Below are 16,796 nucleotides of genomic sequence, written 5' to 3' on the forward strand. Positions count from 1 at the left end.
ACCCCACCGAAGAAGAAGAAGAAGAGGGAGTGGAAGCTTCTAGACGCCTGAACCTCGGCCGCGTCTCTTCCGTTATCCCCGTGACTCTGTGTTCAGGTTTCCAGCAGAATGTCCGCGGTTAAAGCACTAAACCCGAAAGCAGAGGTGGCCCGGGCCCATGCGGCCCTGGCCGTGAACATCAGTGCGGCCCGGGGGCTTCAGGACGTGCTGAAGAGTAACCTGGGGCCGAAGGGAACAATGAAAATGTGAGTTATGTGTCGTGTTGCGCACCGCTTTGTTAGCACGTGTTTGTCACCCAGTCATCCGCTAACCGGCTCAGTCCAACATGTGCTCCGGGATTTACGCACGGTTTCCCCCGTCACTGCGACATGCCAAAATGCAGTGTGTTGCAGTGCTAGAAAAATCTGTTTGTTCAATGAAAGTGTGTGTTTTTGAGGCAAGTTTGGACCCACTGGTTGTCAAGAAGTTAGCATCAGTGCTATCCACTCATCGTGACTGTAAACTTGCATTTATAATTAGCAAATCTGGTCTAGAGCTCGATTCTTTGTGTTGTGTGATATGAGTGATTTGTTTAATACATGTTTGCAGCACTTTGGTATCAAGTTTTTAATTGCATGCAGCGGCCAGCCATTTTAATTCAAGAACGCATGAACCAAATAAGCAAATAAAATGAATTAAAAAATGAATGGTTGTCTTAAAAAAACAAGTGTCCTGGTAATTTAAGTCATGTAAGGTTAATCAAACTCAACGACTTCTTTAATGATGTTTACTAGCGCGAGGGTGTGGCAACCTGTCAATCACTCTCATCACAGTAATGGCAAACAACAATGATTCAACCAATTTCTGATGGACAAAATTAAAAGGTTAGTTCACCCAAACATAAATATTGAGTCAGTAATTACTTGTTCCAAACACCTAAGACTTTTGTTTATCTTCGTAACACAAATGAAGATCATTTTGATGAACTGAGAGCTTTCTGTCCCTCCATTGACAGCTACGCAACTACCACTTCTGCATTAAAAAGTTCATGAATTAAAGAGATTGTAAAACTCAGAAGCTCAAGCATGATCGCTTAACGTGCAACAACCAAAGATGTTCATTCGTTACGCAGCGGGTTTGAGTTTCAGCTAGGGGTGTGCCGGTGTCGTGCCGAATTTTGACTCCTGCCAAATTATTACCGCCCTAGTATTGGTAGGTTTAGGATTAGTTGTGGGGGAGGGGTTAGAATTAGGGGTGGGGTTAGGATTAGGCAATCAGGTACTGACTTCAACGAGGGGGGTAATAATTTGGCAGGAGTCAAAATTCGGCACAACACCGGTTTCAGAGTCAGTGATGATGGTTATGACGTGAGTCAAATGTGACGTTCGTCTGTTATAGGACAACTTAGTTTGAATGAAATTAATATTTGTGTAGTGTTCAATGTTGTTATCAATTGAGATACGCGGATGGGGTATTATTTCATCCGCAACCGCATCACAAAACTCATCATCCGCACCAACATTTTTTGACTATATTTCAAAGCCGAGCCCGCCCGCCATCCGCTGATTGTTTTGCAGTCTATGGACGATGCAATGCTCTGCTGATGCGAGCCGCAAGAAAACCCTTGTCTGTTCTAGAAAGGATGCAGCAAAGATATTTAATGCTAATGTATGAGGCATAGGCCTACGCTGAGTTTCATTCATTTACGATGAGATGCGCTCTAGTTCAACTTCACAATGCAATGCAAGTGAACGCGGCGCATCGGAGCCTCCATGTCACGGTTATTATATTGTCTCCTATATTGCTTTTTATTTATTAAATACATGCAATTGGTTGATGAAACATTTATTAAAATTAAGATACAATTTGTACAAAACGAAATTCGCTTTAAAGAAAGGTTTTCTAAAAAGCAAAACTTAATGAAGTGGTAAAAATCATGTCTGACGATTTACAAAACAAAACTTCATTAAGTGGTAAAAACCATGTCTCCCGATTGCAAATGTTCATTGCTAATGTTTATTATTGCAAATGTTTTTCATTTGTTTAATAAATCTCATAATGATGGCACATCACTATATCATAGCTTTTATTTCTATCTCAAATGACTGGCGGTCGGTCAAGGGGTAGCCTACTTGGCAAAGAATCAAATACAGTTGGAAACGACGTAGACCATTAATAACACAGACTGTTAACAATTGTTTTTAATTAGTATTTAAACATTCTCTATGATAAATGTTTGTAAAAAATATTTTAATAACACGGTTTTGGCGGTTATAGAGTTGTAATGACGGTGTTCAACTATAACCGTCGGTCTCACGGTTATATACTAACCGTCACACCCCTAGTTTCAGCAAGAGGTTTGTTCTTGCGCGTTGAGCAGGTTCGGTTGAGCTTCTGTTTATGTTCGCTGATCAATGTTCATATCTGAATAAAAGACTAAATTAAATCTGTTTATAATACAAAAGGGATCGTGTCTAAAGCCGCTAAATTCATATGGATTAGTTTTATGTAGGGATGTAGCGATACCCACATGTCACGATTCGATACATATCACGATACTGAACTCACGATATACGATATTATTGCGATAATCCAAGACATATGGTAAAAGGTCTACAAAAAATGTGCTGTTGATTAAAATGCTAAATTTGGTTTTACATTGTGAGTGTAAATGAATAGTCTTGGACTTGGTGCTGAAAACCAAAGCACAGGACAATAGAGACACCAGAATAACAATATTCATGATTCTGAAGCTGAAAATACAGAAATAATTTAGATGAATATGCTTCCACTCTTTCACGGACTAGATATATTTAAAATAATGTAGGACACTTTTTACTGGTAACAAGACATTTGGCATTATCAGGAGCCACAAATATTCCCCTATTGGATTATTCTACATTATATTCTACATTATATATAGTAGTTTAATGTAGTACTGACACTAAAACTCTAAAAATGGGAATTATTTTCTCACACAGTAATTTTAATTTTGAGTGAACTATACACAATATATATTGTCACTATCCACGATACATATTGTTGCATTTTTGTATTGCGATTATATTGTGATACGATGTATTGTTACACCCCTAGTTTTATGAATGCATTTTTTGAAGCGTCAAAGTGGTAGTTGCGTAGACTGTCAATGGAGGGACAGAAATCTCTCAGATTTGATCAAAAAAATCTTCATTTGTGTTCTGAAAATGAACGAAAGTCTTACAGGTTTGGAACAACATGAGGGTGAGAAATGAATGACAGAATTTTCATTGTTGGGTGAACTAACCCTTTAGGGAAGCCGTTTAGGGAAGGAAAGTGTTTCATTGCGACTTTAAAGGTACACTAAGTAACTTTTTTTTTGCTTTTGTTCAAAATCTAAATGTCAACACATCATCAATTATTCTTTTAAAACGTGTTTTTGTCTTGGCCTGATTCCCTATAAGTAAAGGATAATGTTCACCCAGCCGGTGGTTCTCTCAAAATAACGACGCAAAATTCGCAACGCTAAAAATGTGTTGTTCTTATAAAATGTTCTCATGAAAAACTATTTGAAGAAAAAACTATAAAATTAAGATGTTTACTGAAAATGTATTATGCGGATTTTTAAATAGTGTGTAGCCTGTGTGTTTCAAAGCAAGGCACGTGTAGCATTAGGGTTGAGAATCACAGGGTACCTCACGGTCATATACCGATAACATCACGATACAGCAATTCTGCGATAATCAATATATTGCTAGACAATCCTATAATGATAAATCACAATATCGGTCTAATTGTTTTCTCTCTTCATTAAAGTCCAAACTGTTAGAAAACAGCGCAAAAAGTTTCAGTCTGTAAATTAAATCAAATATTTTAAGTAAATTAAACATTTTATGCTCAAACTTTTTAAAAGCTTAAACTTGTCTTTGTGTGTAAACTGACACATTTAATTGCTTATCAACTTGTTTTATATAAACATGGATATATTTCAAAATTTACCAACCTCATTTATCTAAACCTGGGAAAATCTGGGTGTTTTATCAGCTTCCTTAAAATAAACCTGGTTTATTAGTAGGGCTGGGTATCGATTCAGATGTTACAATTCGATTCGATTTCGATTCGCAAGCTCTCGATTCGATTTTCGATACCGATTCTAAATTCGATTTCGATTCGACTCATTGAATATATATTTAATACAAATCCTATATTTATAAAAAAAAGAAAAGTGAACATAAGTTTACAAGTGGTTAATTAATAAAAAGAAATAGAGCTACAAACCTGTATATTAAACTCTTTTTATTTTAGTTACACTTGGGTACATTAAAACAGAATCATATTTACCTGTGCCCTTCCTATTTCATAAAAAATCGCAACATTTTGCTATAATTGCGTAGGCTTGAAATCGCGATTGCGATATGATTAATCGTGCAGCACTAGTTGAGGTTATTTTATGATTAAGATAAAACAAACATAAAATCTCACAGCATTAACTATAAAATGGAGTTTGCAAGCCTATGAACAGTGGAGGAAAAATACTGGCTTTTGGGTAATAGATAAATAAATATGGAAAAAAATCGATTCATGGCGTCCGAGAATTGATTTTGAATCGACCACATTTTAAAAAACGATTAATCGAAAAATCTTTTTTTTTTTTTACCCAGCCCTATTTATAAGTGTTGTAAAATACCCGAACTTGGGTATTTTAACTTTTTAAAAATGTGACGATACCAGCATTTCCCTCTAGCGTTTTCAGCGATATTGAACGGATTCTTAAACGCCTCTGATTGGCCATTGTGTGCTCAACACTTATGTCTGTGATTGGCTACAATGATGAACTCTTCCAAAACAATATGCATTTTTGACGCTTTTCACCGAGCGCTTGCTCAGATACACATGGGAGCATCTATTTACAACATGTTTGTCCCATCAATGGTATTAAAGCAGAAGTGGGTCCAGACTTTAGACTCAAACGTGGCTGAGGCGTCTATTATTTTACTCGCACTTCTGTCCGCCATCCTGTTTAAACCCTCTTTGTCTTAGGCTACTTTACTTGATCACGTTTCCCTCATTCATGTGTTGAGCGCCACCTGGAGGAGCCGTGAAGAACTGATGCTGGAAGTAGGGAAATCTATTTAGAGCGCCTTGTTTTATTAATGCAAATATCAATATTTGGCACCAGCATGTCTATTCTCGTTTCCCACGGAGAAGGACAACGATACATCGCCCTATAGAGATTTGGTCGCACCCCTAGTGTACATGCGTGTCGCTCATGATCCGGTGTTTATCATCTCAGAGTGGCGCAGTCGATGCTGTGAACTTCATCTGTGTATGCATTTCCAACATTTTTAAAGTCAGATGACTACGACGTATCATTAGATGTGCTGCTTTTGTAAAGCTCCTCAGCAGATTTGAGTTGTCATGCACACATTTCAGTTTTACTACTTCTATTTGTCACGAGGCGCACAGGATAATGGTTTTATGATGAGACGTTAGTTTTAAAGCAAAGAAAGAGAACTTTTCAGCAGGCTGGTGTCCAAATAATTATTGATTATAAAAATCTCAAAAGAATCCATTTAACGTGAGGGTTCTTAATGGTGTGAAATAAGGGGCATTTAGTTGTAATTATATTCGCATGAGGTTAGGTCAAGGATTGCACGATTATCTAAAAGCTGCAAAAATTGATTCACACATGCCGTCTTTGCCTGCCCTTACAAGCTGAAACTCTCACATGTGGAAACACTTCTTTTTAAAAATGGTTTTATATCAGCAGCAGTCATAGTTCCAGTTTCTCTTTTTAAATGATGAATACAGACCACTGTTATTTCATCTCGCACAGGCGCAGAACATACACTACTGGTCAAAAGTTTTAGATCGGTAAGATTTTTTTGTTTTTAAAAGTATCTTCTGCTCACCAAGGCTGCATTTATTTGATAAAAAAAACAATAAAAAAAAAACTGTAGTATTGTGAAATATGACCATTTAAAATGACTGTTTTAATATATTTTAAAATGTAATTTATTCCTGTGTTCAAAGCTGAATTTTCAACATCATTACTCCAGTCTTCAGTGTCACATGATCCTTCAGAAATCATTCTAATATGCAGATTTTATGCTCAAGAAACATTTATTATTATTTTCAATGTTGAAAACGGTTCTGTACAATTTTTTTTTTCAAAATTCTTTGATGAATAGAAAGTTCAAAAGAACAGCATTTATTTAAAATAGAATATTTTCTAACATTATAAATGTCTTTACTGTAACTTTTGATCAGTTTAACTCATCCTTGATGAATAAAAATACTGATTTATTTTATTTCTTTCCCCCAAAAATAAAATTAAAATTCTTACTGACCCCAAACTTTTGAAGGGTAGTGTTTAATGTTACAAAAGCTTTCCATTTCAGATAAATGCTCTTCTTTTGAACTTTCTATTCATCATAGCATCATGAAATAAAAATGTACACAACTGTTTTCAACATTAATAATCATAAATGTTTCTTGAGCATCAAATCATCATATTATAATGATTTCTGAAGGATCATGTGACACTGAAGACTGGAGTAATGATGCTGAAAATCAGCTTTGATCACAGAAATAAATTACTTAACTATATATGAAGAGTTCAGATGCAAAAGCCTCTAAGTGCCATGTGAAATCTTCTAGAATAATAATTTTTATAAAGCTTGTATATTTAAGTTCAGTAATTTCACTTAAATGACAATTAATAGGTAATTTGAATTACCTATTGATAAAAATGATCATTCTAGAAGAAAATTTCATATGGCACTTAGAGGCTTTTGCATCTGAACTCTTCATATTCACATAGAAAACAGCTGTTTTAAATTGGAATAATATTTCACACAATATTACTGTTTTTGTTTGTATTTTTAATCAAATAAATGCAGCCTTGGGGAGCAGAAGAGACTTCTTTTAAAAACATTAAAAATCTTACCGATCTAAACCGGTAGTGTACTTTCTTGTTGGCCTTTGTCTGTCCTCTTTGCAATCTGTTCGAGTGCATTCTCTAATCCCGGACCCTGGCGGTAACACGGTTTAACACGGTTGCCTTTCATCACTGCTTCTTGTTTGACGTCAGCTTGGTGTGTCATGGTCTAAAATCACTGTGAACCACGGCTTCACTTCACAACTGTTATAACTATACCTCAGCAAGCTTTTATAAACACACCAACCAAGTTCTTAATAATTTGATAAATCATAAGTTCTTCAGCAGCGTATGGCAGAATGGTTGTCAAGCGCAGTAATAGTGATGTAAGGAGTCCACAGGTGTGTGTTTATAGAGTATTTTACAATGGCTTCAAACACAGCTCAGCCAATCATAATCAAAGACTGGAGCTCAGTAAATGGATATAAAGTGAATGCACACACACAATAAACATGGCATCTTGGACACATGCTCCATGCAGCACTGACTCAATCCTCTTCTCTATTAACACGTTCTGTTGGTTTCGCAGGCTTGTGTCCGGTGCAGGAGACATCAAGCTCACCAAAGATGGGAATGTTCTGCTGCATGAGATGGTAAGAGCTTTACTACTAATGATTTAGGAACTTTAGTGTCATATGACATTAACTGTCTATTAATTGTTCCACAGGTGCAAGTGCAATAGTTGTTTACGGCGCATTGAACAAGCATGAGAAACATTGTTTAAACTGGGGACTGAATATTTTATAACATTTTATAAACATTTTTATTTTTAACTATATAGTAGGGCTGGGCATAAAAAAATCGATTTTTCGATTAATCGTATTTTAAAATGTGGTCGATTCAAAATCGATTCTCAAACGCCAAGAATCGATTTTTTCCCATCTTTATTTATCTGTTACCCAAGTATTAGTTTTCCTCCACTATTCAGGCTTGCAAACTCCATTTTATAGCTAATGCTGTGATTTTATGTTAGTTAGCATAAAATAACCTCAACTAGTGCTGCAAGTTTAATCATATCGCAATCGCGATGTCAAGCCTATACGCAATTAGGCTATATGACGCAAAATGCTGCGATTTTTATATGAAATAAACAAATTTGGGTTTTAACGCAATTAATATTAGCATCTTTTAATTTTTTGTCATCTTTTGGCTAGTGTTACACGATCCCGCTCTTATTCATGCAAATGTTTTTAAACCATTCATGCGCGACAAGACAAAAAAGAGCTCGCTGCTTTGAATGTTCTGACTGTGACACAGAAAAACTTCCGATGATATCGTGCGTGCGCACAAGACAGCCCAGAATAGTGTTCTCTTTCGTGCTTGAACGAACAATAACACACACAATTATGCCAAAATGTCTTTTTGTCGAGTATTTTCATAACATAAGAGCAGTCTTATGATGAACGTGAAGAGTTATGACTCGTGAGAGAATGAGGCGCGTGTGAGATCCGCGTCTCTGTCAACAGCGGCTGCTCTTAAAGGGACAGTACACAGTAGCCACTAATTATCTCTGTCGCTAAAGTTAATCAAAGAACAAAGGGAACAGAGAAAAACACTCAGTGCTCTTGACTAAAGAACTTTTGTAACTTTGATAAGTCTATATATAATTTATAATTAATGCTGCGCAGACTGTTTGATAACTTTATTCAATTTCTGTATATGGCCTTGCTGTTAAGGGCACAGATAAAAATTATATGCAATGTTTATATATGGGTTTATGTGAGGATTGTTAACCTGTTTGATCAAGACATGGGACTGTTCTGACTTGTCCAGTTTTCAGCATCAATTTTTCATCTTGCATCAAAATCCTGTCTATTCATTGTATGCATTTGAAATATAGAGTTGGGTTCTGTTTTGATGTACCTAAAATAAAAAGTTTAATATACAGGTTTGTAGCTCTTAATTTCTTTTTATTAATTAAACGCTTGAAAACTTGTTAATTTTTTCTTTTCTTTTTCTTTTTTTAATAAATATAGGATTTGTATTAAATATTCATTGAGTCGAATCGGAATCTAATTTAGAATCGAAATCGAAAATCGAATCGAATTGAGAGCTTGCGAATCGAAATCGAATCGAATTGTAACATCTGAATCGATACCCAGCCCTACTATATAGTATTAGAGTGTGTGTGCTTGCAATCTGGACTTCGCCATGTTGTCAGTGTCATTATCATGTGATCTACCACTGTCAGTTGCGTCACTTCACTGTCATTCATAAATCCTCTCCCGTGGTCTCATGGGATAGTAAAGTGTCCATCGTAAGCATACAATCACACGAAGTATTAGGTAATCTGGGTACTTTTTACCTACTCTTTTATGAGTACTGTGAATTCGAAGACTTATTTTGTGTCATACTATTTTTCGCCTACTATGAAGTAGGGAAGTATGCGAATTCTGGTGCAAGCTGAACCAGACTACATGAATGATGAGCAAGCGATCTCATTGGCTGCAGGATCAGCTTGTGCCATGCAGTATTGATGTGAGAGCTTGCAGATCGCCAGTAAAGGACCGATCAGCCCTCTAGAGTTTCATGATTTGAACTAGATGTTTATAAAAATGCTCCTCTTTAGAGATTATTATTATTATAATATACCATGTTTATAAAATTATCTCATTAGTCTGGGGTGGCGAAACCTCAGGTGCTGTAACACATCAGATGTGTTCGTCACGGTTGCTGACACTATTTGTCTGTGCATTATATTTAGTTTTTTGGTCTGTGAAGGATCATTAATTCCCCGTTATTCAAGCCACTCTCTGAAATTGCATATGTTCTTGATATTTATTTTCCTTTTATGTTTTTTTTCTCCAGCAAATCCAGCATCCCACTGCTTCATTGATTGCCAAGGTGGCCACGGCCCAGGATGACATCACGGGAGATGGCACAACATCTAACGTGCTCATTATTGGAGAGCTCCTCAAGCAGGCGGACCTCTATGTTTCTGAGGTTTACATGCGCTTCTCATATTTCTAGTTTTGTCTTTGTCACGAGTCATGTTCCTCATTTAAACTGGTCTTGTACTTGTCTGAAGGGTCTTCACCCCAGGGTGATCGCCGAGGGGTTCGAGGCTGCGAAGGAAAAAGCCCTTGAGGTGCTGGAAGAGGTGAAGGTCGTGAAGGAGATGGACAGAGAGACTCTCATCCATGTAGCCAGGACCTCACTCAGAACCAAGGTCCACGTGGAGCTGGCCGATTTACTAACAGAGGTGAGAAACGTTGTTTGAATATCTAACGTTTTAAACCAGTTATGATGATAGAACAGAAAATCATTTTAACATGGGGAGAAAAAAAAGGATTTGTTACTTGTCACTGGATCACAAGTTGTGCCCATGGCATCGTCTTCAAAGGGGACATGAAGTGATAAAATCTAAATGTTCTTGTTATTTACACAGTTTAGAATATCATTTTATTTTGTTGCCATTAGACGTGCTGATATACAGTAAAACAATATATCCAGATATTATCATGTGCACTTAAATGCATTCTAAAATCTAAATAATTCATAAATAGGAATTATTCCCTGCATTTTTAAGATAACTTTTCCATCAAACGGTTACAGAGCTGCCAACGCTCGCGCATTCAACGTGAGACTCACGCAATTGACACTTTTCACACGCTCTCGTGCCACACATCCATTTTCTCACGCACAGAAAAATCACGAAGCAGAGAGGACACGGAGACCGACAGACTATAGAGCAGGTTACTTATGATATAAAAAAAATCTCAGCTCTCAGATTCTGTCAATTTTATTACGAAATTCAAACAATAAATACAGTTTTGGCGCTTGTAAATATGACGTGACAGATCCCTAACGGCATGTGAACCGATCATCTCTACTAGCTAATAGTATAGTAAATAAACACAAATGAACAATGTTAAAAGATATAGTATAACTTACCGAAATGTATATTCCTCATACATAATATCGATCAGTCAGTGTTTTTCAACCGTGGAAAGGGGTCAATAAAACAGCTGGAGAACAATTGTCACAACATTTACCTCAGGAAAGCCATTTAATGACCATAATATAGCACGTTAGTTGGCTAGAAAAAAAGAGCTATTAACGCTCTATTTTAATAATTAAAAAATTAACGCCTATCTTGTGTACCTAATATTTATCCAAATGAGTCAATATTAAATCAAATCACAAGAATTGAATTGAAATCGCGAAATTTGTGTCAAGCAATAATAAAAAAACCGTAGCTTACCAGAAGTTGTACCATATGTAAACATTGTAACATGTTTGTCATTAAACCTAATAAAATTCAGTTTAGTTACTAAAATGTTTTGACAATCACAATACACTTATTGTGATGCAAGAATTTTATTTTTATTTTTACATCCACACACACACACACACACACACACACACACACTTCCATAATTCTCACTCCAAGCTAAACTCAAAAGTTGCCAGCTATGCGGTTAATTTCCAGCACTGCGTGTTTGCTGCTTCAAAGAGGAATGTGCTTTCTGATGTAAACGATCCCAACACGGATGAGAAGCACGGCAGACTGAGCGAAGGAGACGGACTGAATGAAAATGCGCATTCACTCTCTAACAGCAGGGCTTTATTAACACTCTTTTGGGGTTTTACAACCGTATTTACCACATGTCCCGTTCACTCAGCAACTTATCATTAGGGTTGGGTATCATTTGAATTTTAACGATTACGATTCTTAGCGATTTCTAATTAAAAAAAAAAAACCTTGGATATCATTCACATTTATTTTGTCTTATTGCAAAACATTGATACCATGAACAACAATCAACAGGCTAAAGAACACTTACACGAGGAACACTTTCCTGTGGTTTAAAAATACTATAGCAAAAACAACTATCCTAACTAACATAAATTTCAAGCATTATACAAGTAAACACTCAGAAATTAAAAAAAGAGCTCAAAAATAGCAGCAAATAGAGACAACTGAACAAACATACGTTTTAAATAAACTGTTGTAAGATATTCAGGTACACAAACTAATCAAATGTAAAATAACAGCACTTTATAAATAAAATATACATTACAAATATAGTTACAAAAGTTATTCAAAGATCGAGTGAATTTTATCTTTGTATTTTGTTGTTTGATTAGTGTTATTAGAGACGGCAGCAGGAATATTAGTCTGCTGTCACTTTAAGAGCTGCACAATTTACTGTTACTTTATGTGTGCAGCACAGAAAACAGTGCGGGAGTCTTATTTTTATATATATTTTTTTTAGCTTGTCCATTTTCGACCACTTCCAGAGGTAGTCTAAAATGCATTTGCTTTCATTGTGTAGACACTCAATGCGTTCAAGCAACCATAACATACTAGACTACTCTCCATCTGTTGAGCTAATGTGTAAACATTATAGGAACCGCTTGGCTGAAGACCTGAGTTTGGTTTGAAGGAGACAAATGTACCCGTTCTCTCACCATTCCTGATTTCTAAACTAAACTTGGGTCATACATTTATCAGAGCAGGAACGACAGCTGGTCTCCATGTATTTCCGTCATCTCCGGTCGCATTCATACATGCATTGCGTGAGCTCATTTCATCCACTAGATCCAAAGATCTGAAAAAGCCCATTTTAAAAAATTTTGTTTTTTTTTTCCATTTCCATGCGTCACACTTTAAAGGGGGGGTGAAATGCTCATTTTCACTCAATCTCCTGTTAATCTTGAGTACCTATAGAGTAGTATTGCATCCTTCATATCTCCAAAAAGTCTTTAGTTTTATTAGTTTCTTTAGTTTAAAGATAGGCTGTACCGAGTCTTTCCGAAAAAACCCGAGCGTCTGGAGGCGGGCCGTGTGGGCGAAGCCAGAGCCATAGAGAGAATCCGATCTGGGCTTTGTTTATAAAACATTCATCGTCGAAATGCAGGGAACAAACAGTCTACACAACTACACAACAATCTGCATCCACTGTTCCTAACGCTGGGTTCTTTGGGAAGCTTTCCCTCACATCCAAAAACACACTTTGGAGACACTATGCAGCGCTGCCGATGATTTCCTGTTGAAGCGCGTTGATGTGCGCGGTCTCGCTCTCCTCTGGTCGACGTGTGCGCGGCCGCGCTTTTCCGGGAGAAATGCTCATATAAGGAGTTCCACTTTGGTCTACGTCATTAGATCCACGGTCGAAAAAAAACCAGCCGAAACTTGTACCAACCCGGAAGTAAGATTTTCGGCACAGAAATTCTCCGTTATTCGTCCAAAATATTTTTTAAAAACTTTGGCCATGTTATGCATGAGAATCCATCTCTTTAACACTGTAAACAACTCTGAATACATGAAACACCATTGTACCCCCCCTTTAACAGACTCCTACAGATTTGATCGGGTCATCTATATATTTGGTCAGTGTAATCTAAAGGCCTTTGCAATGCTACATTGTAAAGCTTTTGCGTTTTCGTTGAAGTGCGTGTTCGTGGCGGCCTGACAACGTTTGATGTTTCACCATAACTCAAGGAAGTTGTAACTCAGACATATATTGTCCAATCTGCCCCAAACTTCACATGTTAAGAGTCCTGGCCTGAAGACATCCACACTCCAATCGTCCATTATAGTTGTAGCGCCACCTACTGGAAAGAAGTGACACGTTTTAGACTAATGCACTCGTAGCATCATATTAAAATGTCATCAAGTGCTAAACTGTGCTAAAATAGCATGCAGCATAGTAGCAACATGCTAGCTACATTTAGCTAAGTGTTAAAGAATGCAATCAATTCCATGAATGTTTGGGCTGCTGTAACTCCAACGTGAAGTTTGGAGATGATTGGATGTTTGAGTCCTGGCCTGAAGACATCTACATGCCAATATTCAGTAGTTGTTGTAGCGCCATCTGCTGGCAACAGGAAGTGACATGTTTAATATTGTCATGCACTCCTATTATAATTTTAAAATATTCCAGCAAGTGTTAAACATGCTAGAAACACGTTTTTCTCTGCTTGCAGCTTTAATAATAGTTTTAGAACTATATACAGATTTTTTTTTAACATGCTTTACCACACCACACCAAGTCTCGTATATGTTTGATTCCAAATCCGATCCTGTCACAGCTCTGGCTATCTCGAGCATCAAAACATCATGCATACTGTGGGGAGGGTGTGAATATAGTGCGACACAGTTTGTCAATCACCGCACTGGGCATTTATTTGCATTTCTGAGACCTAACAGCCTCTGAAACAGAGTATGGAAAATGATTTTCACAAATTTGATTGGTGCAAAAACTTTAACTTCATAAGATACATAAAGATCTGAAAATGCTTTTCATGACCCCTTTAATATGATAAAAATGATTTGGATAGGACATCTTTCCCCTGTACACTTACATGTGCTTTTACTTCAGGCTGTGGTGGACGCTGTGCTGGCCATCAGGAAACCCAACGAGCCCATCGACCTCTACATGGTGGAGATCATGGAGATGAGGCACAAAACCGACAGCGATACACAGTAAGACTCAGACAATGGTTTCCTCTCTTGTGTGGATTGTAGACTTTCCTTAAAGAAAAAGTTCTCAAAAATGAAATTGTGAAAAGTGGTAAATTGTTTTGAACATGACAGAAGGACTTCTGTGTAGCACAGAATATTTTAGATGAATATCCTAGGCAGTTTTTTCCATATAATGAAAGAGAATGATGATTGGGGGATTGGCTTGTGGGCTATATTACAAGTCTATTAGTCAAATGTCTGTGCTATGCAGTGGCGTCGCTTCACAAAAACCTAGAGTACGGCATTCCCTGTGGGCATACATAGAACAACGACATTACCGAACGATATACCTCACGTTATACCAAACAAAATGCACGATGCACTATTAACTCTATTACACTATTAATAAAACTCACAGTGAACAGCATTAAATATAAAAACACATGCCTTACATTTTTGTTGCAGTGCAGTTTTTATTGACAAGCTCATCCAGATCAAAACGTGTCACCAACTCTTTCTCCACAGACATGAGCATTAAGTGGCTTTAGTCTCTCATCACCCATTGTTGTCCTCAGATAAGGTTTTACTTATTTTTTATTGCTTCTTCCATTCTCATGATTGCTATTTAATCTCTTCGTTAAAAAAAAAAAAAAAAACATCCAGGGAAGATTGAATAGGCCTGTTTCTTTATATTTTTACTCAGTATCAGCTAGGCTAATCAAAAAGACGCACTTAAGTGATGCAATAAACTGCGGCTGCGCACACTCACTCCACACACTTTTTTTTTTTTTAGAATAATACTTTTGCAATAATGTATATATTTGTGTTCATTTAAAATCTGCCATTGTTTTTTTGACGTTGTTAAAATAATAATAGTAAGAATAGGAAAAGTGTCAAAGTCTCATGCTGTTTGGATGAAAGGAATTTCATAAATCAATAATTCGTGTTGAATTGCTCCAGCATCATATAATGTAAAATGCATTTATGACAAACAAAGAACTACACTGATTTATATATATAAAATCTATCATAACGCTCTATCAGTGAATACACACGTTGTCCTCTGCTTTTGTTCTGACACTGACGCTGCGGAGATGATACTGGGAGGAGCCGGTTTCATATGAGTTTTAAAGGTGACTGAGGCGATCACGAATAGTGTACAGTTAATAGCAAATATTTAGGGGGGTTAAAGCCCTCCTAAAATCTTTAATGAGCATCATCATTAGCTGATGTTTTATCTGAACTCTGACTCCCATGAGCAAACGCCACCCCTGGTGCTTTGACAGTTTCATGGTTCACGGAAAAAGAAGAAATGTCTTTGCTTGAGCTTGAATTTCTGGCCTCTGCCCAAGATATTTATCTATAAAGTCTCCTTGATTTCCCTGTAAGAGAAGTAACTCGGGTGTGTAATCAACAGGGGTTGCAGCACTTACATTTACATCTGTGTGTGTTTATTCTCAGGCTGATCAGAGGACTGGTGTTGGACCATGGATCCAGACACCCTGACATGAAGAAGAGGGTGGAGGACGCTTTTATTCTCACTTGCAACGTTTCTTTGGAATATGAGAAAACGTAGGCTTTACAAATGTTCATATTTAATTATTTTCAGTAGGTTACTGGGTGTTGCTAATCATCTATGAATTAGGAGATCTGTAATGAAACGATTGCCTGTTTTCACAGAGAAGTGAACTCTGGGTTCTTCTACAAGAGTGCAGATGAGAGAGACAAGCTGGTCAAGGCTGAAAGGAAGTTCATTGAAGATCGTGTGAAGAAAATAATTGATCTAAAGAATAAAGTGTGTGGAGACACTAAGAAAGGCTTTGTGGTCCTCAATCAGAAGGTAATGTAATTATTTTAGTTTGTGGAATAAATGATTTTGAATCGATTTATTTATACCCTACTTAATTATATTCTCTAAGGCAAGCATCACTATTAGTATTGGCCATACTTGGGGTTAGTAAACAGGTCTTTTGTACAGGTGAAGTTCAGCCACATAATCATAGTCATTATTACGAGTCATTATTGAAATTAAAATTGGCTTGAGTAATTTGCTTTTGAGTGTATAAAAAAAATACTGTGACAGTTGTTTGACCACCTGATAAGCTCAGACAAGCACTACTCACTTTTTCATGACATGTAGAAAGTTTTATTTTTTATATTTTTTTTATATTCTTGTGTATGCATTTAAAAGACCCCTCAAACAGAATTGCAATTACATTACATGTTTTCATCAGACAAGTGGAGTGTCTGTTCTTTAACTTTTCCAGCTTGCTAATCACTTAGTTTTAACCAAAGTGTATTTTGTACAGGGTATTGATCCATTTTCTCTGGATGCTTTGGCTAAAGAGGGGATTGTGGCTCTGCGCCGAGCAAAGAGGAGGAACATGGAAAGGTATGAGAATGATGTTAGGTAGGGGTGTACCGATACCCCTTTTTAATTCTCATACCAAAGTTTATTTTTTTCTGCTTAACTGATTGGTATTTCTC

At 36.8% G+C, this 16,796-nt stretch overlaps 1 protein-coding gene and 1 long non-coding RNA gene across 2 annotated transcripts in view; one reads left to right on the forward strand and one right to left on the reverse strand.

Moving 5' to 3' along the window:
- cct6a (chaperonin containing TCP1, subunit 6A (zeta 1)) overlaps window positions 1–16,796 on the forward strand; it is a 27,077-nt gene continuing 10,281 nt past the window's right edge. Inside the window, exons 1-8 of the mRNA XM_079847021.1 lie at window positions 1–245; window positions 7,428–7,491; window positions 9,707–9,841; window positions 9,927–10,100; window positions 14,227–14,330; window positions 15,771–15,881; window positions 15,990–16,149; window positions 16,619–16,701. Of these exons, the coding sequence (XP_079703147.1) occupies window positions 109–245; window positions 7,428–7,491; window positions 9,707–9,841; window positions 9,927–10,100; window positions 14,227–14,330; window positions 15,771–15,881; window positions 15,990–16,149; window positions 16,619–16,701 (968 nt within the window). The 5' untranslated portion in view covers window positions 1–108. The remainder of the gene's footprint in view (window positions 246–7,427; window positions 7,492–9,706; window positions 9,842–9,926; window positions 10,101–14,226; window positions 14,331–15,770; window positions 15,882–15,989; window positions 16,150–16,618; window positions 16,702–16,796) is intronic.
- On the reverse strand, window positions 11,249–11,767 carry LOC307144593. The gene is made up of 2 exons (XR_013818791.1): window positions 11,733–11,767; window positions 11,249–11,518 (listed from the first exon to the last, which is right to left on the reverse strand). It is a non-coding gene; the product is annotated as an uncharacterized lncRNA (long non-coding RNA).

The sequence above is a fragment of the Squalius cephalus genome (assembly GCF_949319135.1).
Source record: "Squalius cephalus genome assembly, chromosome: 17".
Taxonomy (NCBI): Eukaryota; Metazoa; Chordata; class Actinopteri; order Cypriniformes; family Leuciscidae; genus Squalius; species Squalius cephalus.